The 24,279-nt window shown below is 38.2% G+C and overlaps 1 protein-coding gene across 1 annotated transcript in view; it reads left to right on the top strand.

Moving 5' to 3' along the window:
- Positions 1-24,279, top strand: part of ROR2 (receptor tyrosine kinase like orphan receptor 2) — a gene marked incomplete at both ends in the record, with an annotated part of 147,814 nt that overhangs the window by 97,748 nt on the left and 25,787 nt on the right. The window contains 3 exons of the mRNA XM_084278846.1: positions 3,580-3,657; positions 14,961-15,248; positions 16,267-16,297. Coding sequence (XP_084134972.1) covers positions 3,580-3,657; positions 14,961-15,248; positions 16,267-16,297 — 397 coding nt within the window. The remainder of the gene's footprint in view (positions 1-3,579; positions 3,658-14,960; positions 15,249-16,266; positions 16,298-24,279) is intronic.

Here is a 24,279-nt window from a genome sequence, read left to right as displayed (position 1 = left end):
GTAACTCTTCCCATATTTGTTAGGCATGATTTACCCTTTGTGAAGGTAGTTGTGTTGGCTGTCTTGAATTGCCACTGTACTTGCTGTGTGCCTTGCATAGTTTCCAGGAGGATCTGCTCCATGGTCTTGCTGACCACAGCGGTGAGACTGACCAGTCTGTAGTTCCTCAGGTCTTCCTTTTTTAACTTTTTAAAAATGGGGGGTTGTATTTCAACTTTTCCAGTGGGTGAGGACTTCACCAGACTGCCACAACTTTTCAAACATGATGGAGAATGCCATAGCCACTTCATTCAGCAGTTCCTTCAGGAGACACAGATGTATCTTGTCAGGTTCTATGGACTGTGTACCTTCAGGTTCATTAGATGGTGTTGAACCTGATCTTCCTCTATAGTGGGCCATTCCTTCATCTCCCAGTCCCTGCTTGTGCCTTCTGTGACCTGGCACAATGTGTGACCAAATCCCTTGCTTGTGAAGACTGAGATAAGAAAGTCGTTGACTACCTCAGCCTTTCCCAGATCCCAAGTAGCCAGGTCTTCTCTTTTCTTCTGGGGAGGACCACATTTTCCCTCATCTTTCTTTTATCCCTAACATACGTCTAGGAACTTTTCTTGTTGTCTGTGACATCCCTGACCGGATTTAATTCTATCAAGGCTTTAGCTTTCCTAGCCTGCCCGGGCTGCTCGGACAGTTTCTCTGTACTCCTCCCAGGCTACTTGCCCTTGCTTCCACTCTCTGTAGGATTTCTTTTTTCACTTGAGTTTGTCCAAGAGCTCTTTGTTCATCCATATAGGTCTCTGGGTCTTGTTGCCTGACTTCCTTTTGGTTTTGGATGCATCAGTACTCTTGGTTGGATATCATCCAGCCACATAGCCTTGTCTAAGCTGTGTAGCAGGTCAGTAGCTGTTTTCCCTTGTGTTATGAGAGCTTCATTGTCCTCTTTCCTGTCTTCCAGGTCAGGGGGCTAGATGCCTGAACAACAACTGCTCTTAAAACAAAGGACTGAGGGAAAGACTGTATTAAGTACTTCAGCCTTTTCCTCATCTTCTGTCACTATGATTTCTCCTGAATGCAATAAAGAATGGAGATTCTCCTTTGCCTCCTTTTGTTGCTAATCTATGTATAAAAACATTCTTACTGCCTTTTAGAGCACTAGATAGATTAAGTTCTAGTTAGACTTTGACCCTTCTAATTTTTTTCCCTGCATAAACTCACAACATCCTTGTAGTCCTCCTGAGTTACCTGTTCCTTCTTCCAAAGGTCATCAACTCTTCTGGTTAACTTAAGGCAAAGACTAGCTAAATCTTCTTTCTGTTCCCAAATAATGGATAAAAACATAAAGGAAAAATATAAAAATAATTTCAGTCTCAATTCTTCTCTTCTTTCATAATGTGGTGGAAGATAGGGATGGGATGCTTATGTTTCATCACTGTGTCTTGCAGTCACTGTTGTTGTAGGGTTTAATCTGAAGGAATGGGAACAAAAGGAAGAGGGGGAGCCTTTTCCCTAGTTTTCTTTTACCCAGAACTTACCATGTACACCCCTAATGAATATGCAACAAAGCCCACTTTGGATCATGATGACCTTTGATTTCTGTGTTTTCTTGGTGTGTGGTGGTGGGTTGATGCTGGCTGGAGGCCAGCAGCCCACCAAAGCTGCTCTGTCACTCCTCAGCTCGATAGCAGAGAAAAGATAGTGAAAGGCTCTCAGGTTGAGAGGAGGATGGAGAGATCATTCAGCAATTAATGACATGGGCAAAACAGACTCACCATGGAACAACATACATCTAATCTATTATCCAACCAAAACAGAGATAATAAGAAGTAAAACCAAACCTTAAAACACTTTCTCTCACCCTTCCCTTCTTCCCAGGCACAACTTTATTCCTGAGTTCTCTTACTGTTCCCCACGAGTGGCACAGAGACACAGGGAATGAGGGTTGCAGTCAGTTCATCACATTTTGTCTCTGCCACTTCTTCTTTCTCAGGGTTAGGACTTCTCTGTCCCTGCTGCCGCATAGGGATGCCTCTCATTGGACACAGTCTTCCACAAATTTCTCCAACATGAGTCCTTCCCATGGGGGCTTCAGCTCTTCACCAACTGTGTGGGTCCCTTCCATAGGGTGCAGACCTTCAGGAACAGAATACTCCAGCATCATCCCCCATGGGGTCACAAGTATCCCCAGAAAGCCTGTTCCAATGTTGGCACCTCTTTCCAAACTGCAGGTCTTGCCAGGACCTTTTTCCAATGTGGGTTTCACACCAGGTCACAGCATCCTTCCACCTGCTGCAGTAGGGGGTCTCTCCACAGGCTGCAGGTGGGATCTCTGCTCCACCAACATCTTTCTTCGGCTGCAGGGGGACAGCCTGCTCCACGATGGTCTTCTCCATGGGCTGGAGGAACCACCCTCTTCTGGTGCCTGCAGTGCCCCTTTTTCCCACCTTCTTCTCTGGCCTTGGTGTCTGTACAGTTTCTTACATCTTCTCACTCCCTTCTCTGGTGGCAAAAAGCTTTTTTCTTCTCCTAAATGTGATTCACAGAGGTGGTGTGACCATCGAAGATTTGCTTGGCCTTGTACAATGACTCCCACCTTGAGTCGGCTGATGTTAGCACTGCCAGGCCTAGGGAAAGCCTCCTCTTGTTTCTTGCAGAAGCTACCCTGCAGCACCCCCACCTCCAATACCAAAGCCATGCAAACCCAAAAGAGGTGATATGCTGATGTGGTAAAGAATTTGAATGACAACATAAATTAGGAAATACGAAAACATAGGGCATATAATTTGAGAAGCTTTTTCTAGTAAAAGCACCCATGCAGCTTCACGTGATATCTAAGCTCAGCTCTGTTCCTCACAGCATATTTTGACAAGTAAGAGCAGACAGGTGAATCCCCTTACAGTGATCAGGGTTTTGTGGGACCTGAAAAAGCAAAGAAACATGGAAGTATTGTTTGCTGTCGGCAGTAGCTGCTGGCTAACATTGTTTCTAGCTTGTTCTGATACATGTTAGATACAAATAAGGAGGACACACAGTAGGATGTCCATCTGTTTCATCACTCTACAGAATATTTGGTTAGTGGCAATCTTATTTTCAATTCTGGATGACAACTTTTAGGAATGTGACTGACAATAGGATAAGAAAGTCAGCAGAGAGGATGAGTCTAACCTTTGGAAAAATAATTTGAATTACTGTAAAGTAACTAAAATAGCATATTCTATGCTATTTAATAATTGACATTGTCTATAATACAGTTCGGGTATTGCTTCATTTGCTGGACCAGAACTGCTTTCAGGAAATGTTTGCATTCTTTGTAGAGCTGGGAATTTTGTTCTGGTAAGGAACTGGAAAGTAGTTTTTAATTCCAGCCATAATTGCCAAGCACAAAGTAAGTCCACAAGGTAAATTATTATAAAGTTTTCTTGTCTGCAATGGATAAATCCTTTTCTTGCTGCTAGATGTTTCCTGTGTGCTACTCTGGAACCAGGATCTAGACTGAATGAGTTTGTTGAACTTGCTGTCGGAATGGAGTTTAAAAGAAAGATTAACTCAGAGTATCAATTGAACAAAATCTTTCTTTTTTCCTAGGTGAAATGGAAATTCCAGATTCAAATGATCCCTTAGGTCATGCAGATGGACTTGAAAGACCAATTCCAACACCAAAAGGTAAAATTAATTGTAGTTACTTTTTATTCTCCTCACCCAAATGTAAGTGTTCTTTGGAAAGAACCAGCAAAATCATCTTGTTATTATATATTAACTTGATTTACTTGTGAGTACAAGTCTGTAAGAAAAGCAGCCTTGTGTTACTTAATGGTTCTGATTCTAAGCAGGGATAGCAGGGTTACAGGAGTCTATAAAAATTAATTTTTAAGCATGCTCAGTCCCCCCACACTGAGGCATTAGATGTTTTACCCAAACACAGAGGGCTATTATTACCTTCCTAATGTATTTTCTGTCATGCTGGTGCCATGAAAATGATTTAATTTCGCACAGCACCACACTTTGCATCTATAGGTTAGTCTTAAGTATTGGTATCTCTAAATCTTTGGTTTGATGTAATTGAGTCTAGCCCATGGCAGTAGGAGAATACTTAATTTTTAAGTGTACTAGTGATTCTAAAATGGACTCTAATGGCAGAATTTTTAGTAACTTCTTGGCATACATTTTTACAATACTTTATCACTTGAACAATGATCCAGATGCTATTTTTAGATCTGAAAATGCAAATATTTGCTGCAATTTGTGATTCCAGTTACATTTTGATGCAGCTTCCTAAAAGCAGGGTATTTTCAGTGTTCTACTTGATGAAATATGTTTTCTCACTTGTACTACAGATTTTTTTTGTGTGGATGCACTGCTGTAGTAAAGTCAACCCTCATGCTTGGAGAAAATGTCAGATAATGTTGTTAGCATGAAGATCTCAGCCTGCTTTTTTCGTTATCATTAGCATTCTCAGCCAGTGAGCACAGGTTGAAATCTATAAGGCCCTCACTGCTGGTCAGATGTAGCATCACATAAATTTTGAGGGTACCTGGGAATGTAGTCTCTGTTCTCATAGATACACAGTGTCAGGTAATCCTTATTTTGCTTCACCCGAATGCTAATTAGTTTCTTACTGTGACAATGCTTATTATAACATTTTTCATAATCTTCCATTAATTTCTACCCTTACTTGGGTAAAAGACGACATGTTTATATTTGTATTTCTCTAACCATGTTCCTACTGATCATCAGTGTGGGAGTGTGCCCCCCCCCATCTGGGAGGAAGACTTGATGTATTTCTTTTCTCAACCTTTCTCCACTTCCCAAAGCTCCCAAATTATTTTAGAGGATTAAACTTTGTCCTCCATTATGGGAATAAATTTCAGTAACAGTCATTCCTGTCAGCAGCACTGTATACTACAGCTGTTTTGTCTGCTCTACACTCACCCATACCCACTACTTTTGATGGGTAAAGGTCCATGTTTAATCTCTAAGTGCATCTGACAGGCTTGTGTAGTTGGCAAGTTGGTCCCGCTTTATTCTTTTGTTAAGTCTGAGCTCTTAAGGGTACAGACATAAAAGAAAGTGCTTTTTCATGTGATGTTACTTGGTTAAATTCTTGCTGAGAAAGGAGTTGCAGTTATTTCTTTTTTCTTTTTTTTTTTTTTGTTTTTTTTCAGGGCCACAGGCAATACCTGTCTAAGGAAGTAATTAATCACATCTCAAACATTTCTACATCATAAGGATTTTGTATTTCCTTCAGAAAAAGAAGAGGCCCTTGTTCTCATTGTATAGGATCAGTTGTTAGTTTCCAGCATGCCTAGTGTGGATGTGGTCTCATTTTGCTCCCTTTTTGGTTTTGGTGGCTACAAAATTCTCCAAATAAGCAAAAATCCCTTGGTTTAAATTTTTTGTTTCTTTGGCTTGAATGTTAACCTATATGTTTCTGTATTGTAGTGAGGTAGCAATTTCTTGGTTCAAAAAATCATTGGACAGTTCTACTGCAGTGTTTTTGCATACCATTGAGTCCATCAGAAATAATCACAGTGACCTTCTTTCTTCCTTGAGAAATATTTACTTATTCAGATTTGTTTATGACCTCTATTTTATTTCTGATTGTAGAACAGACCCAAAACAGGCATGAAAATAATAGTAAATAGTCTTTAATAATGCCCATAGTTAAATCAGATTTAAAATTACTAAGTATATAGGTCTCCCTCTCCTCTAAATCCTCCAGAAGCCCTGAATAATGGTTCTGTCTTCAAAGAAGTAACCAGGTTAAGGAAGAAATTATTGATAGCATGCACTTTTAAAAATTGGCAAGTCTTTTCCTACTATTGAAGCTAGCTTTCTGATAGCTGGTGGGATAGAACCATGACTTGGCTAAGGCTAAAAATAAAAGGGTTTGAACACAAATCTCCTTCAAGTCCAGTGAGTATTTGCAAAGATGATCCTTTCCCAATCTCAGTTTCAAATGAACATCTCTTGATGGCTTTCTGTTTTGCAACCTCTCCCTGGTGCCTAAAATGGTCAGACTCACGCTCCTCTCCAGAAAGATATGGGCTTGCTGTCAGCCAGGTCTTCTATTGTTCTCTGCCCACCTTCCTGCACTTGGCCAGTTTTTCCTGTTGGTGGTGCTAGGCAAGGAGGAAAGCTCCCTTTCTCTGACTGCAGCAGAGGGATAGCCAGGATAAGGCCAACCTTGTCTCCTTCCAATCAAAGGAGCTTTCATTTCCAAAATCCAGAGGAGGAAAAGAACGGATCTGATAATCACAAACAAATGCAAGAGTTGTGACGTGAACTGAAAACAATTTTTTCTTTAGTGATGAGCCCCATTTGGTGCATCATCACAGAGGGTTTTACTGCTCACAGTCTCTTACTCTTAAAACAAGCCTGAGGAAGGTATGATGATCTGCCAGTAAAATGTTACATCATAAACAAGATGGTGGGAATGTAGAAGCAATACACCTTAATAGTTAAAGAAATGCATGAATGAAGGCAGCTTGCAATAGCTGAGACATTGAGTAAGTTGTGTTGCTCCAGGAGATGTGATGCCTGAAGTGTCTGAGTTCGTCTTCTGCCCGGGTCTGTCTCAGAACTTACTCTGGTTAAAGAGATAACTGTATGATAAATCACAGTTATGACTGGACGGTCCTAGTTGCTTTGATTACATAAGATAACCTGTCAGGAATCATTTATGTATGTTCTAGAAGTGGTGGCTTGTTATCTACATGACTAGTGACCTAAGGAACAGTACACATCCTGATTGCTCTGTTGTGTCCCCCAAAGATCTGCTGCTAAATTGTCAGTACCCTAGGACAGGTGATACCTGCCATGTCACAGTCTCAAGTGGGGGTTCATAAAACAACAAAACCAAACCATTCTACACCATAGTATAGGATTCATAGGCTAGGCAAGATCTTCAGTACTTTAAGTAATACTGCTCAAAAATAGGTTTCCTTCTGCTAGTAAGAGAGTTTACGCTTACTGATTTTAGTGTGGAGGACAATGTGCCCATTGTGGCAGCTTTTCAGTGCTAATTCTACTTCATCCTTGAATTGGCTATTATTTATTCCAAATACATTTGAAGGGCATGTGATCCAAATCACTTTATTTTACATGCTTCTGACCACATTTCTTCAGATTGAAATCACAAATAGAATGGAAGATGGAGTGCAAATAATGGGATTATATTAGACTGTAAAGGTATCATTTGACCTGGAAACATGCAGTGGGATATAACAATGTAGTTTCTTTAAATGCTCATGAGAATTTTGGGGGAGCTGACAACATTCCTTCCATTTCCTAACCTGGTTCAAATATGTTGTAGATTCCTCATCTTCATATTGTGTTTAAATAAAGCATAGATGTGAAGAATTGGGAAGACTGCTTTCTATTTAGGAGAATAGTCTGTGCAAGAAATTATGAGTCTTCTCTCTCCTCTCCTTTAGGAAGGTGTTTCTCAGTGTATTTCCATTCCTGATTTACTTGTGCAGAGTCACTTTGCTGGACTCCCACCACCTGCTAAGTTGTGATAGTGTGATCTACGTCCCCTAAAGTCTTGTACTAAACAGCAGCGTTGCTATACATACCTCTAGAAATAAACACTTTGAATTTCAACATCTTGCACATTTGTTTTCTTTTAAGATAGTGTTCAATTCTTCTATAGCCCAGAACACTTATCAACTCTTTGATATTTTTAATACATTACCTGCCAATTCTGTGACCACTTATGTATTTATTATATTATTCATAACACTGTATATTTGGGACAGTGTTTTCTTCCACAACTCATCCCTAGTTAATAATTGGTTGCCCCATGGGCCAAAGGTGAAAAACTATGTCGTCTTATAGGAAAATATTCATTTGTTTCTAATGGAAATATCATTAGATTACTCAAAATGCTTTCCCCAAAATAATATGTATTAGATATAAGATTACAATCGTCTTAAAATTCCAGTGCAGAAATTTGTAATTTGAAAGAGTTGTAGTCAGAGAGACCATGTTGTTTTATTTATATCCAACAAAATGAAGAAAAAGGTTTCTTAAGACAAAAATGAAGAAAAGTGGGGAGGGAGAAAAAAAGCAAGGAGCTGGGTTTGGAAATAACATATTGCTTTTTAAACAAATCATAACATGTGTATATTTAGACAGGCTGTAGAGTTGGGCAGGGAGAAGTTTAATGAAATTTAACAAGGGCAAGTGTAGGGTCTTGCACCTGTGGAAGAACAACCCCAGGTACCAGTATAGATTGCGAACTGGCCTGTTAGAGAGCAGCATAGGTGAGAGGGAGCTAAGGTTCCCGGTGGACAGCAGGATGACCACGAGCCAGCAATGTGCCCTCGTGGCTAAGAAGGCCAGTGTAATCCTGAGGTGGATAGTAGGTAAAGAGAGGTCTTTCTTCCCCTGTACTCTGCCCTGGTGAGACCGCACCTGGAGTATTGTGTCCAGTTTTGGACCCCTCAGTTCAAGAAGGACATAGAATTGCTTGAAAGAGTCCAGCACAGGGCCACTAAGATGATTAAGGGAGTGGAACACCTTCCTTATGAGGACAGGCTGAGGGAGCTGGATCTTCTTTAGCTTGGAGAAGAGGTGACTGGGGTATGGCCTTATTAATGTTGATAAATATGTAAAGGGTGTGAGTCAGGAGGATGGAGCCAGGCTCTTCTCAGTGATGGCCAGTGATAGGACAAGGGGTAATGGGTGCAAGCTGAAGCATAGGAAGTTCTATGTGAATATAAGGAGAAACTTTTTCACTCTGAGGGTGTCAGAGCTCCGGAACAGAGTGCCCAGAGAGGTTGTGAAGTCTTCTTCTCTAGAGACATTCGTTTTGAACGCTTGGATGCATGCCTCTGTGATTTAGTCTAGGTGATCCTGCTCTGACAGGGGGGTTGAACTAGCTTATCTCTAGAGGTCCCTTCCAACTCATAATGTTCTGTGATTCTGTGATTAGTAGGTTTGACCATTGGAAAGTTTTATGCCATGAATCTGAAGGGGCTTTAAATTGTATGCAGTTGTTTGGACGAAAAGATGTTAAACAGTATAGTAGCATATATATTACCACTTAGTCCATTTGTGAATATGGAGATCACTTGAACTCCCCTTGCTTTAGTTCCTGCATCTCATAAATATTGAGATAAAAAGAATTGCAAATGTTCTATAATTGCTATTCATGGTGACCATCAGGAAACTGGCTTGAACATCATGAATGCACTGTTATTTTAAACATATCAGAAAAAGCAGCAAAAAAAAACCCCAAAAACCAAACCAAACCAAAAACCAAAACTTGAACTGAAAACAGCTGAACCATAATTAACTTAATCCAAAGGCACTAAAGAGGTTTAAAATATTTTGTATAGAATGAATTTCCAAATCACATCTAAGATCTTAAAATAGCAGAAGCAGGGCAATCATTTTGTATTGTGTTCATGCCAAGCATAGCACGTACGTTTCGAGCCAGTAACATCTAAGTGTTGGAATAATATAAATAAAACTAAGAAAAATAATATTCTTGTGAGGTCTCTATGATAGTTGCACCCTGTATGAATTTGGCTTCATAGCTATTTTTGTGTGTATCTTGACAATGATTTGACACATGAGGGAAAAATTTATTTTTATATTCTTGCCAAAACACACAAAATAGACCTGTCATCTTAATTTTGATTTGCTGTGGGATTCTGTTTGATATATTTATGTCAAATTTATACCATTTAAAAATATGAAATAATGGCAACCTAAGAAAGGCATTTCAAAATATGAAAGTTTTGCCAGAATTCATGTCAGTCATTTCCCTGAGTGACTTTATTCATAAGGTACACAGAGTATGATAGTATGACATAATATATAGATTAAGTTGCATTATCCTTTCATAGCTTCTTGACAGTTTTTTTCTCTGTTTAAGCAAAATAAATATTAGTACTGGCTGTGCACTAAGTTAGAATCGCAAATAAAAAAGAAATTTAATTTAGAGCATCTTTGCCTACAGCAAATTCCGAAATATTCAGAGGATAGCTTTTCTCTTTGAAGTACTTGAAGCCATGCTAAAGACCACTGAAGGCAAAGGAAGCAATTTCCTTCATATCAATGACCCTTGGAACCAAGTCAGAGTATAGAAAATACTATATAATAATAGTATTTGTATAACACAGAAAAATGCTGACAATTATAACTAGTTTTTTTTAAAAATCTATTTTTGAAGTATCTCAATGAAATGCAATTGACAAGATGACATTTACAAGTCTAGTAATGCTGTTTATGCATAGCAAGCCCCAAATATTTTAGAGAGCTTTTTTCTTTGTTTCAAAGGCATGTCACTATTAAAACACATTAACAAATCTGTTCAAGTTTTAAAACATTCTAGTTGACTTACGCATAATACAAAATATAGAATACAAGTTAAATACAAATTCTTCCTCTTTCTCCTGTCCAAATGAATATTTATTAAGAGAGAAAGAAAATCACATTGGAAAAAAAGTTGCTTTGCACATTGTTGAGTTCCCGATTTATCCTGGGAATATGTTTTTTCCCAAAAGCATTACATCAAACTAGCATTCACGAGTGTTCGTAGTGTGTCTTACTTCACAAAAAGTAACTGCTGATTTACACTACAGAAATTAAAGAAGGCAAACATTCTCAAGAACATGGCTGACTAAATTTTCCACTTTATTTGAAAGATTTGCAATTATGGATTATCTAAAGTGGACACCAAATAACAGAGCAGCACAACAAATGTCTGCCCATTCTGTCACACTATTATTTCAGATCAGTAAGTATACAAGCACCAAACTTCTCAAACTTTCTCAAAGAGGAAATGAAACCAGCAGATAGAGAGAGTGCACTTGGGGCTACAGACAGAGAGTGGGTAGGCAGTGAGTTGCCTAACTGGTCCTATGCTGCTCTGCAGAATTTTAGAGAAAACACAAGTACTTCAAAGTTCAGTAGGTTGAAATATTTATTACTTGATTTTCAATAACAGGGTAATAACAAAAATGGCTGTGAAATTGGCAGAAGAAATAATGAACTAAAACATAATTCTGACCTGCAGGAAATGGATTCAGTTACACTGACTTCAGGGGAAGTGTGTTTAATCACACTGGGTCTGAATTAATACATGAATCTTTGGCATTGCTTTTGGTAGTAATAGTTTTGTTCTAATTTTTAATAAAATCTGAGTCACAAATTCATGTGAAATATTTAGACTGCTTAAAAGCTATAGACCAAACTATTCTATAAACTCTGGTTTAATTGGTAAACCAGATAGGTCTAACATGGATTTAATTTTGAGTTAATAAAATTTGTTGGTCCTAATAAGTAAATTTGTTTCTGTTCTCAACCAAATTTATGTGAATGTAATATCCATGACTAACCCAAAGGGAAGACTCAACCTGGTTCATTTTAATTCATGAAAACTGAAGAAGTGATAAAAGGGTTTGAGCAAGCTATAAGCTGGCAAATGGCACAAAAGCTGTCCAGTGGCACAAGAACAATGCAGATCTTTCATATACTTCAGTGTTAAGAACAAAAAGTGTACCAGAGAGGTAAAAGAACCACACTTTCTGTCTCTCAACTGATAGCACTTGAATTGGCCCCACCTTTATAGAAAGCATCTTCTCAGCCTCTTTCAGGAACATCTCTGAGCTAAATGAATGTACTTCTGTGCTGGCACCATGCTAGAAATGGTCCAACTTCTTTAAGACCCTAAACCCTCTCTTTGCCTCCCTTCTGTGAGCACATTCAGGCCACTTCTGTGATTGCTGAATCATAGACCGGTACCACAGAATAGCCCAGGTTGGAAAGGTCCTCAAAAGATCATCTGGTATGGCCTGTTTTGGGAAAATAAGCCTAGACAAGATCATTTAGCAGTCCGTCCAATCACATCTTGAAAATCTGTAGTGATGGGAATTCCACTACATCTCTGGGGAAGTCTTTTTCCAGTGAATGATTGTTCTCATTGTGAAATCTTTTCTCTGTTAAGTCAAAACCTCTCCTTATGCAACTTGCAGCCATTCCCCCTTCTCTATGTGGCTCATTGTGAAGGCAGCATCCATGCTCTTTGTATATGACCTTTAAGTAGTGGAAAACTGTGATGAGGTGCTTCCTGAGCTTTCTCTTCTCCAGGGTGAAGAAATTGGACTTTTTCAAGTCTTTTCTCATAGAGCAGGTACTCCACACTTTTGGTCATCTTCATGGCCCTCTTTTAGAGGCTCTTCAGTCTTTATGTGCCATTTTTGAATTGTGGGGACAAGAACTGGACACCATACTTCAGGTGTGGTCTGACAAGCACTGAGAAGATTTGGATCATCCCATCTTTATCTCTGCTAATAATGACCCTGTGGACACAGCCCAGAATCTGATTTGCCTTCATTACTGCAGTGGCAGTTTGCTGACTCATGTTCAGCAAGGCTGCTCCTCAGCCACACAGATCATAGCCTGTACATGTCTCTCTGGGTATTATGACCCAGGTGAGGACTTTAGATGTCTCAGTGTAAAACTCCATACAGTTCTCCGTTGACCCCTCTTTCAGCCTGTTCAGGTCTCTAAGATAACTCTCCCTTCTGCCCACCTCATCACCCAGTAAAAAAACATAGATCACCAATCTCTGCATGCCCTGTAAGTCAATTTCCCACCCATATGGCAGGCCACACATCCAATCTGTGTCTTGCCAGAACTTGCCCTTGAGTTCGTGCTTTCATAGCAGCGCATTGCAGCTCCACTCTTCTTCCATTGAACAGGTCAACACTGTTGCCACGGCCAGATGTCGTTGAGCTTGCTCAATATCCCAGCTGTTTGATAGAATTAGAAAAGTTTTTCAACTTTTCCACTTTTCTACTTCTTTTCATAAATTGCATCTTCTTATTCAAGCGGTATTATTGAGTATGAAATTTTTTTTTAACATACCTCAAAGATATGCAAGCATCTCTTCTAAACTGTGTACTCTACCTTGACAATACTAATGAGAAAGATCTACATACAGATTATGAAAAAGTGGCAATATAAGTTGAACAATGAGTTAAGAGTAAAATAGCCATGAAAAATCCTTTTCTAACATGTGGTAGATTTGATCATGCTTTCCTTCTGCTAGCAATGCTTATATACATAAAATGCTGGCTTAAGTAATAGTTTTCATTAATCGATTCTATTCCCTGTATCAACAAAGTAATTTGCTGTTTTTCTGTTCCCTACCAGAATATCATCGTAGCAATTCTAATTCTACAGCATGAAATGTAACGGGAAACTACAACAAATGATACTGTTGTTATGGCATGACATTGCAGAAAGCATTAATGTACTTTTTATCATTTTTTATCAGGCATTTGAGAAGAAATATTTTTTGTATTCTGTCAAAATGTTTTAAAGTCTAATAAAGATTTGCAGTCTAACAGTAGGGAAAACTAATGTAAAATTACATCCCGAATAATTTATTATTTTATGAGGAAAAAGGATGAAAAAATAATTTTCCTGTACGTATGCAATGTCATGTGGATAATGTATATATTTGTGTTTACTTAATTTTCTATTTAGTGACATGCTAAAGTCATATATACCTACACTGTATTTTCATATTATTAATTAAAGCAGGATTTCTTCTGAAAGGCCAGTGGAAGAGAGCAATATAATACCCAGGAAAATCCAGTTTTCCAGCAAAATCTGGCTTTGCAGATTCATTATATTTTGATGTGTCTGCTACTCCCCTCTCCAGTGCTATACCTAGCCATTACAGAGAAACTGATTTTCATGGTCATGTCAAATGTAAATCACAACCAAGCACCAATTTTCTTAAGGTATTTCAGCAATTAGACTGCAGATGTTGAGCGTTGCATTACTGGTGTTAGATTCCTGCACAGTAATACTCTATTTCCTAATTAAAGAACTGCAAAATAATTGAACTGATAGAAAATGGCACATGTGGATATCCATCAGAGTTACCTGATATTTGGATCCAGCTGACATAAAACTGTAATGGAATATGAAATATTCCTGATGCTTTATGTATAGATAGTATAAATTTGTCAAAACAAACACATGAAAATGACAGCTAGATACTTTTCTTACTTGTTTTGACAATCATATTACTATTTCAGTGGAATTGCATGCTTTCATGCTTTCAATATGTGATGTGTGTCAGTTGCAGGACTCCTAACACCAAATTAAGTTTAAAAATAATAGCCTACAGTAGTTTTGATTGTCAAGTTTTTACAGTGTTTTTCCATGAAATATTTTTATCATCTGAGATAAAAAATACAGTATATGTGCTTATTGACAAGCCCTTTCTTTAAACAAACCAGAAATTAGTGCTTTTAGTTTCCATTCATAAAATTACGTCTACAAAACCTGATTATTCGATATTCATACAGATTTTTTGTGCAATTTCGCACTTTTAGGACTTGATGTAAAAAACTGAAACCTATAATCAATTTAAAAGTGCCCTCTATAACAAGTTACTTCTGAACTGAGACATCTTTTCTTTAAATTGAACATGATATTTACTGTCTTTAAAATTCAACTGCAAGATAAACCTATCCAAATCAGGCTCCGTTTAAGATTTTCTTGTATCTGGCACATCAAATTAATATCTAAAAAGTAATTTTCACAGTTTTAGTTATTTATAAGACAAGTATATGACCATGTAAAAAGATTAAGCCATAGAAGTCTAATATGGTTGCAGCTGGGATTGCTCTTTTATGAAGTAAGAGTATAATTTCCCAAGAAATGTAGAAACTAACAAAAAGTCGTTATTTCTTCAGAATATTAATTCATGATTGACCTTCTAATCTGCATACCTAGACTAACATGAAGTCCGTTATGAAAGATAGTGTGGTGCTAGGGTGTCTGTCCCTTGGACAGAGAATTGCATTTTTTTTTAGTATATGCTTCAAAGAAAATGGAAACTGTTTCCAAGATGGTCTCTTAAAGATGTGCCTTTGGGCATTCTTTTATTGCAACCAAAATGAAGTTTAATCTTTTCTGACCTTTTACCCTCTTAGGTTACTTCCTGACCTTTTTGGAACCAGTAAACAATATCACTGTAGTCCAGGGGCAAACAGCAATCCTCCACTGCAAGGTAGCAGGAAATCCATCTCCAAATGTCAGATGGCTAAAAAACGATGCTCCAGTGGTTCAGGAGCCAAGACGGATCATCATCAGAAAAACAGATTATGGCTCACGTCTGAGAATCCAAGACCTGGATACTACAGACACGGGATACTACCAGTGCGTGGCTTCGAATGGGATGAAGACGATAACTGCAACAGGAGTGTTATTTGTAAGGCTTGGTGAGTTCCTGGCTTTTATAATTACTCAGACTACTTTATAGACTAGGTAATAGTTTTCACAATAGCATTTTAAGAAGAATTCTCAATGTGAAATTAAATAAATAAAGGCATTGCCTGAGGCCTCTCCTCCCCCAGCTCAGAACTTCCTGGTTGAACCCCCATTTACTGGTAATAAAAGAAAGTAAATACAGATGGAAAGTCTGTAAATATGTAGTGAGGAAAAAAATTTAAAGATGTGCCAGTATAAAGTACAAAATGTTAGCATTTCATTGCCTGGAGTTTTCACTCTAATGCTGAACTCAGTCTATTAAGAAAAAAAAAAAAAAGAAAGAATGTTTCTATGTGATGTTCTTAGTGCTGGGGCCATCCTTGTGAAATATCACATCATTACTGCTACGTGAAGCCCGGTCTCAACTTCCGCCCTTTGATAGCTGAAGGTACACCACGCCTTTCAAAAAGTACTTATATTGCATTTTGGAGACTTAAGCATCCAGCCTGGAAGGCAAACATTTATTTAGTTTTGTCCTGAAATAATAGGGAAAAAAATTCTAGAGACATCTCCTAAAATTTCTTCTGATTTTGTAATGAAAATAACTAACTCCACAGTTTGGTTTGTAGTGATTCAGTAAGTGTTGGGTATTGGACCATGTTCCTGCTGTTACAGAGATTCAGAGCATGCCCTTGTCATAACATAAACTCTGATAGTAAGGCTTAGGTGGGGCTTATTACGAGGTAAGTGATGTGTCAAGATAAAACATTGACTATGGCAGGAGATATTTTCTAACCAAAATTGTCCACTCAAGTTGCTGCCTGAGCACACAGAAAACTAATGTGATTTTTTTTGTGCCCTTAGAAATAGCAATATATATATCTCTGTGCAGGAACACATTTGTTTGAATCTTGAGATAAAACTTCCTTAAAGAGATGGTTTCCATTAGATTGCTATTGACTTTTACTCAATATGCTGTTGTCCTTGAGCCAAACTTGACAGCAATGTTTGTTTATTTTATACTTACAGGTCCAACAAACAGCCCAAATCACAATCTTCAGTAAGTACTTTTTGAAAATTACTTAATGCACTGACCAATTTTATTCTGCAAGAATTTAGTTCATAAACTCACTGCCTGGAACCACAGTGTACTTGCTAAAAATATCTAATTTGATCAAAAACTCACAGGATGCATAAAGCTTTTTTAGACAGCGACAGCACTGTGTTACATTGGATTTTGATTTGATCAAATTTTCTTGAGCAACTTCTGCCTGACTATTTCATATTTTGCATCAGCGAAATACCACGAAGTCATAATGTTTCAACAGTGATTGTTTACAGGGCAAGTATGGGCTGGAAGAGTGGTTAAAAATGAATGGGTAAAATGCCTAGGTTTTTGTGGTTGTAAACTTGCCCATGTTATAATATAGCTTGAAAAGTCAAATAAAACAAGACTAGAATCCTGTCTTTGAGTAGCCAGGTAAAACCTTTATTAGTGTCATTTTGCCTCTGGTTGTGATAGGGGGATTTTTGTTAGTTGCTTGAGCTCACTTTCTAATCCAGTCGTAAGGATGCAAATAGATCAGTTCTGTTTCATGGTCACTGTTTTATATGTTAGTTTTAATTTAGATACCACTTATTATATAATTCCTTGAAATATATTCTGCAGTTGATCAATTAAAGGAGTGAGGAATGCAGTCTGAGGCCTTTTCATGTGTTAATGGCATAAAAGTACTGTTGGTGGTGGACTAATTAGAAGTAAGACCTAAAATCTTGTAAAGACACATAAATGCTTTTCAAAAGGCTTTATTGATCAGTGTTTGTAATCTCTGAACTCCCAATGGCTTCAGTGAAAATTCTTTAAATAACTGCAGTAGGCTGCCCAGTAATCCAACCCTCTTAAATTTAGCTTACTCAGTCCTGTTACAAATATCAAAATAATAAGACATGATATACATTCTTTTATTTTCTATGCCCAGAGAGGGTAAATTAATTTAAAGGATTTCAACATAAGGATTTAACAAGTTTTCATATTTTTTAAAAATAACTGATAACTATTGAAGATGAAAAACAGCCATTCATGACAGTACAAAAGTGTAATCATTTTCATAACCACTGAAATCCTACTTCAGATCTTCCAGTACTTGAGAAAACTGTTATGCACCTATTCTACAAAGGAGAAAAATAGTGAGCTACCAGGAAGCTGTCTGATCTTTTATGAGATCAGAAGGCAGAGATTGGTACAAGAGACAGCAAACTGAAATATGCACAATGAAACACTGAAGTTCAAAGAACAGTTCTCAAGTGCAGCTGAAGAGCAGCAAGCTCTGAGCACAAGGTGAAAAGCTGAGAACCAAGCTTTACTTTGATTAAACTTTTGTTATTGAGTGAATTAATCTTGTATCCTCTTGTTTCCCTAGTATTTCCCAAACTCTTCCTCTGTAATGAGCATTATTAATATTTTATGAATATTCACATAAATAAAAAAATCCAACTGATAAAGTGAAAAAAATTAATGTGACAGATATTTCTTAGTTATATGCCTCCCCACAAAGTGGAAGAGAATTAAGGTTCCTGAGCCATCTTTCTGGTTATGTCTGGGTTTTGAATGTTTGGCAATTCAATGTTTGCTGGTTTTGAACTCTTAAATTCAAATACAGAATTAACAATTTAAAAAATAATTAAACATAAATCCTGTCTTTTGGATTATGACACTTCAATATTGGCCTTCCTTGTTCCAGTGGTGGACCTGGAAGCAGTCATGAATGTGTCATCATTGTTTTGGACACACCATTAAAAGGTGACACAAAAAGTATGCTGATGGTAGATTATTTTTTTATTATTATATTTAATATCCACTAGATTGAATAGAACGCTGAAGCTTGAAAAAAACAAGATGAGGTCAAAGGTCTGGTGAGAAGTAGTGAGGGATTTACCAGATGAAGTCCAGGAGATCTCAGGGATTACAGATCTTTGCTTCATTGCATGCCTAGCCCTGTTTCAACTTTTTTTCTCTTCCCTACTTAACCAAGTTTTTGTTCACCTTTCCAAAGTGCCTATTTTTCCTTTTGATACTGTCTGTCTTTATTTTTGCCTTCTGATGCCTCACAGTTATTCCTGTGTTTATCTGCTCCTACTTAGTCCTTCAAATAAAATGCCATCATTTGCCAGTATTTTTTTTTTCTTTTCAGAAACTTTCTTTTTCTTTTTATTGAATATTTTGTATAAAATCATGCAACTAGAAAGGAAGGATGGGGAAAAAGGTGAAAGCAATACCTCAGTGCTTGGAAGGAGCCTATGTGGAACAAAGGGCTCTTTCTGTTCACTGGCTGCACAGCACAGGATTGTGTGGAACCACCCAAGAGCTATTGCTCCTGGTATTAATGCTTCCAAAAAGACACACTTCAATGGAAGCGCTGAAATCTAAACCTATTGTAACTTGGTTACCTAATGAATTATTAAGGATAAAAACCATTACCTATGTAGATATGATCTAACAAGTTATTTTTATGCAGTCCATGTGTTCTGCTGTGAGTTTCTAGAAATTATCTACAGTTAAAGATTGCCAGGGATCAAATGTGTATGTTTCAGTCAGACTTGACAGTGCAAAAAAAGGGCCCTGACCTTCAGGTAGTGAAGTTTAGATTTTTCCATAAAAATCTAAAAGTAAAGGTTTTCAACCAAATGCAAAGTCTTAAAATGTTTTAAATTTTTTTGAGCAGGTGCCCAGGTCTTTATTTTCTGTGAAGGTCTGTAACTGTACAACTTTCTAGGGACTTTTCTGTGGAATGGAAAAATGGAATCTATCAAAAACATTTATCAAAAGTATTAAAATTAATAAAAGAGTTAATTGCTTGTAGAAATTAATTTTCAAAGGACATAATATCGAAACATAGTCATAGAACTAGTCTCTGACCAGCCTTTGCTGTCTGAAAGACTGTGCTACTAAAGAAGCCAGCAGGTTGAATCCTTTTTCTCACTGAATAATGCTGTTACCTTTTGTATCATCAACATTTTTAGCTTTAGCCCTTTGTGGTGGTTTAGCCCTGGCTGGAGGCCAGATGTCGCTCTATCTCTCCCCTTTTCAATTATACAAGGGAGAAAATGTATATTGAGAGGCTCATGAGTCGAGATAAGGACAGGGAGAGATCATTCCACAATCAGTGTCATGGGAAAAATAGACTCAACACAGAAGAAAGGAAAGAAAACTCTCTAGTTTATTACAGAGCACTGCACACCCAGTGAAACCACAGTTGTATAATGAGAAATGTGACCACATCTTAAAACACCTTCCCCCCACCCCTCCCTTCTTAGTAGACTTCACTTTAGCCATGATTTACTCCCTTTTCTCTTCAACAGGGTGGCACAGGGTAGGGGGGAATGGGGGTTTCAGTCAGTTCCTCACAAGTTGTTTTCCTTCATGGGAGGGCATTCATTCCACACACCCTTCCACTGCTGCACCATGGGGTCCCACCCACGGGAGACAGTCCTTCATGAACTTTTCCAATGTGAGTCCTTTCCCACAGGGCTGCAGCTCTTTACCAACTGCCCCAGCGTGCGTCACTGCTACAGCGGGCAGTCATATATCATAGACATGCCAAACTACTACACTCTTCTAAAGAGATACATCCTATGTATCTGTTGAGAAAGGTACAAGTGTATGGAAATAAAATAAATGGATGGCAAATACTTGAGAAGTTTTTTTTTAGTATGGTTTAAAATTAAGCAACAGATGTTAATCTCTTACAGTCTAAAGAGCAGGGGGGTTGGAACAGTTACCTTCCCTTCTAGAAGTGTTGTTCTTACATGATAATGTCATTCTACATGTTCTCTAATCTGATATATTTTTCTCTTGAGTTAAACTGCTAGATTGGATTTTATCCATTGGGCAAATTTCTGTTTAGAAGCTGTTTAAATTTCTCATTAAGGTTGTGACTGTATTGGTGCCACCTTGAAGAAAACTTAGGATGGAAGATATCGGAGTTTGGTGGCTCTGAGGCTTTCAGGAAAATATGAGGAGGCTTTAGCATAAGTGCCAAAGGTACAACAGAGTACAGGCAGAAAGAAGTAGCTGTAAACTCAGGCCTTGACAAGGGTAGGTGAACAGAACAGCCTCTGTTACTAGTTCTGCACTTTTCCCTCCATGACCTTTCTGCAGTCTGCTTAGGATGCCAGGAGGCAAACATCTTCCAGAAGAGGAATTGGGCTTTTAAGAAACTTTGAGAAGTCCCTGTTTTATTGAGCTCCAACTAAGGTCCATTCTGAGTCAGTCACTGGTCTGTGTATGCTGGACCCTTAGAAGGAGAAATAGCTGCAAAGAAACACTGACATCAAGTAGAAATTGTCATTACTTAGGGGAGGAGTTTTTGAGGTATTAATCATTCAGAATAAACTTGCATATTCTCATGCCTTATTTTCTTCAGGTAGTAGGACAATGGTAAAATTTTAAGATTCAGTCTATTGAAGTGATGAAGTAAGTGTAGTTGAGGAAAAAAAGTTCCTTCTAACAGTGTACAACAGAATGTGTCTAAAAAATAGTATCATGTCTGAGTTAAAATTCAGGTAAGGAACCCTGAGGCTAGGGTAGACAATGGGTCTGCATATGCCATGACTTTTATCATATAGCCAAAGCACATTTCTTCTGTTACCCTAAAGGAGACCTTCTGTATGATGTGATGTGCACTCATACAGCTTTGTGATGGGAGCAAGCATGTTTTTAATTATGTGAAAATTGTAATTGTAAGGTGGAAAATGGAAAATAGGACCATGGTAAAGAGAGCAGAAAGGGATGGGTCATCAGTGCACTTCACCCTGAGGCCACCTCCCTGCCCATAATGGGGATTTTCTGGCTAAAAGACAGCAGGTTTGGGGGTAAATAGGTTTATAAACTTGATCTGTCTGGCAAACCAAACATACCAACATAACATTAAAAAGGGAGAAGGCTTTATTTACTGTGCATAGCAGCATGATTCATCTTTTTTCTTCAGGTGGCATGGCAAATACTTTTTAGTCTCAGAGCATTTCAGCTACTGATAACAACATACTAAGATTATCTTAAAATTCTCATAAGCAAATGTTTTCATAACCACTACGAGGTTGTCTCAACTCAGAAGTTATGAGTATTTATTCAGGCCTATAAGGACAAGGTGTTTGCTCATAGGTCTCCTCCTGAATAATATACACGGCTTTTGTTTTATCAAAATATACACTTGGCTGAGATGATCATATTTGAAATACATATATTTTTCTAAGATATTTGTGGTAACATGTTGAAGTTACAGAATAAGTGCATACTGTGTGCTCTGGTTTCCTGTTTTAATCAAGAAGAAGGATTTTGTGATTAAGACACTGGACTGTATTTTTAGGGGTCTGGATTCAATTTTTGGCTGTGCTCTTGTCTCCATGTGTGATTGCAGCAAGTTTAACTTTTGTCTTTCCATGTTTCGTACATCAAATGGAGATGGTTAAGATTGATTCAAAATGTTTAGGGTGTATTCTCTCCCCATAAAGCATAGCATGTTATTTCTATTTTACGAATGAGGAACTCAGGTGCAGATTATATTGGGCTGGTCTACATTAAACAGCCTATGTTTGTCTTGGCAGATTTCCTGGCTCCTTGACAATCCAATTTGGGGATCTGGTTGAAACATGTTTCAATTCCCCCATGTGTCAGTTTACTTTTTTCTTGCAAGGCTGTGGAGGAGGCTGTAGTTCACCATGATGTGAACCTCATTTCAGGGAGTTTTGATCCAAAATCTCAGATGTGCTTCTAGATCCTTTGGTTTAAGTGTCCTTCGTCAATTGCTCAGGCTAAGACAGGAAATTTGTAGAGGAAGAAGGTAACTGAAATCAAAGCTTCCCTAAACCATTTTAAATACTTTTTTTCTTTCTTATCTATTTTAGAGTGCAATGGTTTGGTACAGTGATTGCTTTTCCTTTGGTTATGTAGGATACGGACTAATAGGGCTCATAAGTATACCATGTTACGTATCATATATAACTAAAAGTTATATTCTGGTCTGTCCAGAGCTAAGCTGGCCTTCTGTCTTATAACAGAAACTGTGGATTCCAAAAATGTATTTTTTTCTCATGAAAAATTAATGAGAATCATGTAATTCATAGAATCATAGAATCACAGACTGGTTTGGGTTGGAAGGGATATCAAAGACCATCTAGTTCTAAATCCCTCTGCCATGGACAGAGACACCCTCCACTAGACCAAGTTGCCCACAGCCCCATCTAACCTGGCCTTGAACACTGCCAGGGAGGGGGAAGCCAATTCTTCTCCAGGCAACCCATGCAAGTGTTTCACCACCTTCAGAGTGAAGATGTTTTTAGAGTCACAGAATGCTTTGGAATGAAAGGGACTTCAAAGATCATCTCGTCTAATTCCAGCCCCCAGAGTTAAAGAGCAGTGGAAATGTTGATTTGAGTTGTTTTGCACCACACCAGAGTCCAGCTCTCCCAACACTACGTTATTTCTTCAGCTTTAATCTTCCACTTAAATATTTTCTAATAACTAATAAATAAATGGTAAACAATCTAATACATTTTATATTATCTAGTGCTAGAAATAGCAATTCAATATGTACTTACAAAATTGACTAATTTTAAAAGCAAGGTGTATATTTAAACTAATGCACATAGCATCTCGGACTAGACAAATGTCTATTCCTGCAATTTGTTATCTGGGGAAACCATTGCAAGTGGTAATTTTTTCCCTTTCCTTCAGAGGAGGAGAACAAAGGAAAGAAACTGTCAGGGAACACAGAAAAAAGGATAATAGCTTGTTTCAGTCTGTGATGCTCACTGATCCATATTGTTCAGAAACCACCAAAACTCAAAGGGAAGCCACACATATGCAAAAGTAAATAAAAATCGACCTCCAGGAAAGTTTCATCTTCTTTGTGCTACTGTGCCCCTGAGACCTATGATGTACTGCAGATACTTCACATTGCTTTACTGAGAATTCCTGGTTGCAGGGACAAGAAAGCACGCCTATGGGACTTACAACTGTTGGGCAAGGTTTCTAAATACCTCAGGAAGAATCACACAGATGAGGTACTTAGGGATATGGTTTAGCTTAGGATGGGAATGGTTGGACTTGATGATCTTCAAAGGTCTTTTCCAATCTTGTGATTCTGATTCTGTGAACTGTAGGGGTTGGAAGGGACCTCAAGAGATCATCGGGTCCAACCCCCCTGCCAAAGCAGGTTCCTAGGACAGGCTGCACAGAGAGGCATCCAGACGGGTCTTGAATATCTCCAGAGATGGAGACTCCACCACCTCCCTGGGCAGCCTGTCCAGGGCTCTGTCACCCTCACTGTGAAAAAGTTCTTCCGCATGTTGGTGCGGAACTTCCTGTGCTCCAACTTGCAGCCATTGCCCCTGGTCCTGTCTCCACAGAGCACTGAAAAGGGGCTGGACATTTCCCCCTGCATTCCATACTTAAGATATTTATAAACATTATTCAGATCCCCTCTCGGTCTTCTTTTCTCAAGGCTGAACAGCTCCAGTTCTTTCAGCCTTTCCTCATAGTGGAGATGCTCCAGGCCTTTAATCATCTTCGTTTCGCTCCTCTGGGAAGTAGCAATTAAGTTACATTTCTGTATACTCTTACACTTAAGCTAATTTAGGGTTAAATGTGATGAAGCATCTTCCCACTTCTGATTAGTAGTCAAAATACTTTTCAATTGGTTGTATCAAGCAACATAATTAATATAATGCTTACCATTTTGCATTTATACATGGGGCTACAACATGCAGTACACCAAAACACACAAACACTTGATTTGCTAGTAGTTCTGGTTTCCAAAATTTAGACTTGTAAGTGATACCCTAAATGAAAGAGGTTTCTGTAGGGGAGAATTTACTTACAGTCTGTGCGCTAGGAGAGCCTTCTTCCTGCCCTGCAGAGTGGTGGTTAGGTTTTTGATAGCCAGCAGACATCAGGCAGGCTGTAATGTGCAACTCTAAGACACGCAATGTAGGGCCATGAGCCAAATACTGCTCTGAGTTTGTAATTATGTTACTCCAACATGC

The sequence above is a fragment of the Gallinula chloropus genome, assembly GCF_964237585.1.
Source record: "Gallinula chloropus genome assembly, chromosome: Z".
NCBI lineage: Eukaryota > Metazoa > Chordata > Aves > Gruiformes > Rallidae > Gallinula > Gallinula chloropus.
This window is presented reverse-complemented; position numbering and strand designations above follow the sequence as displayed.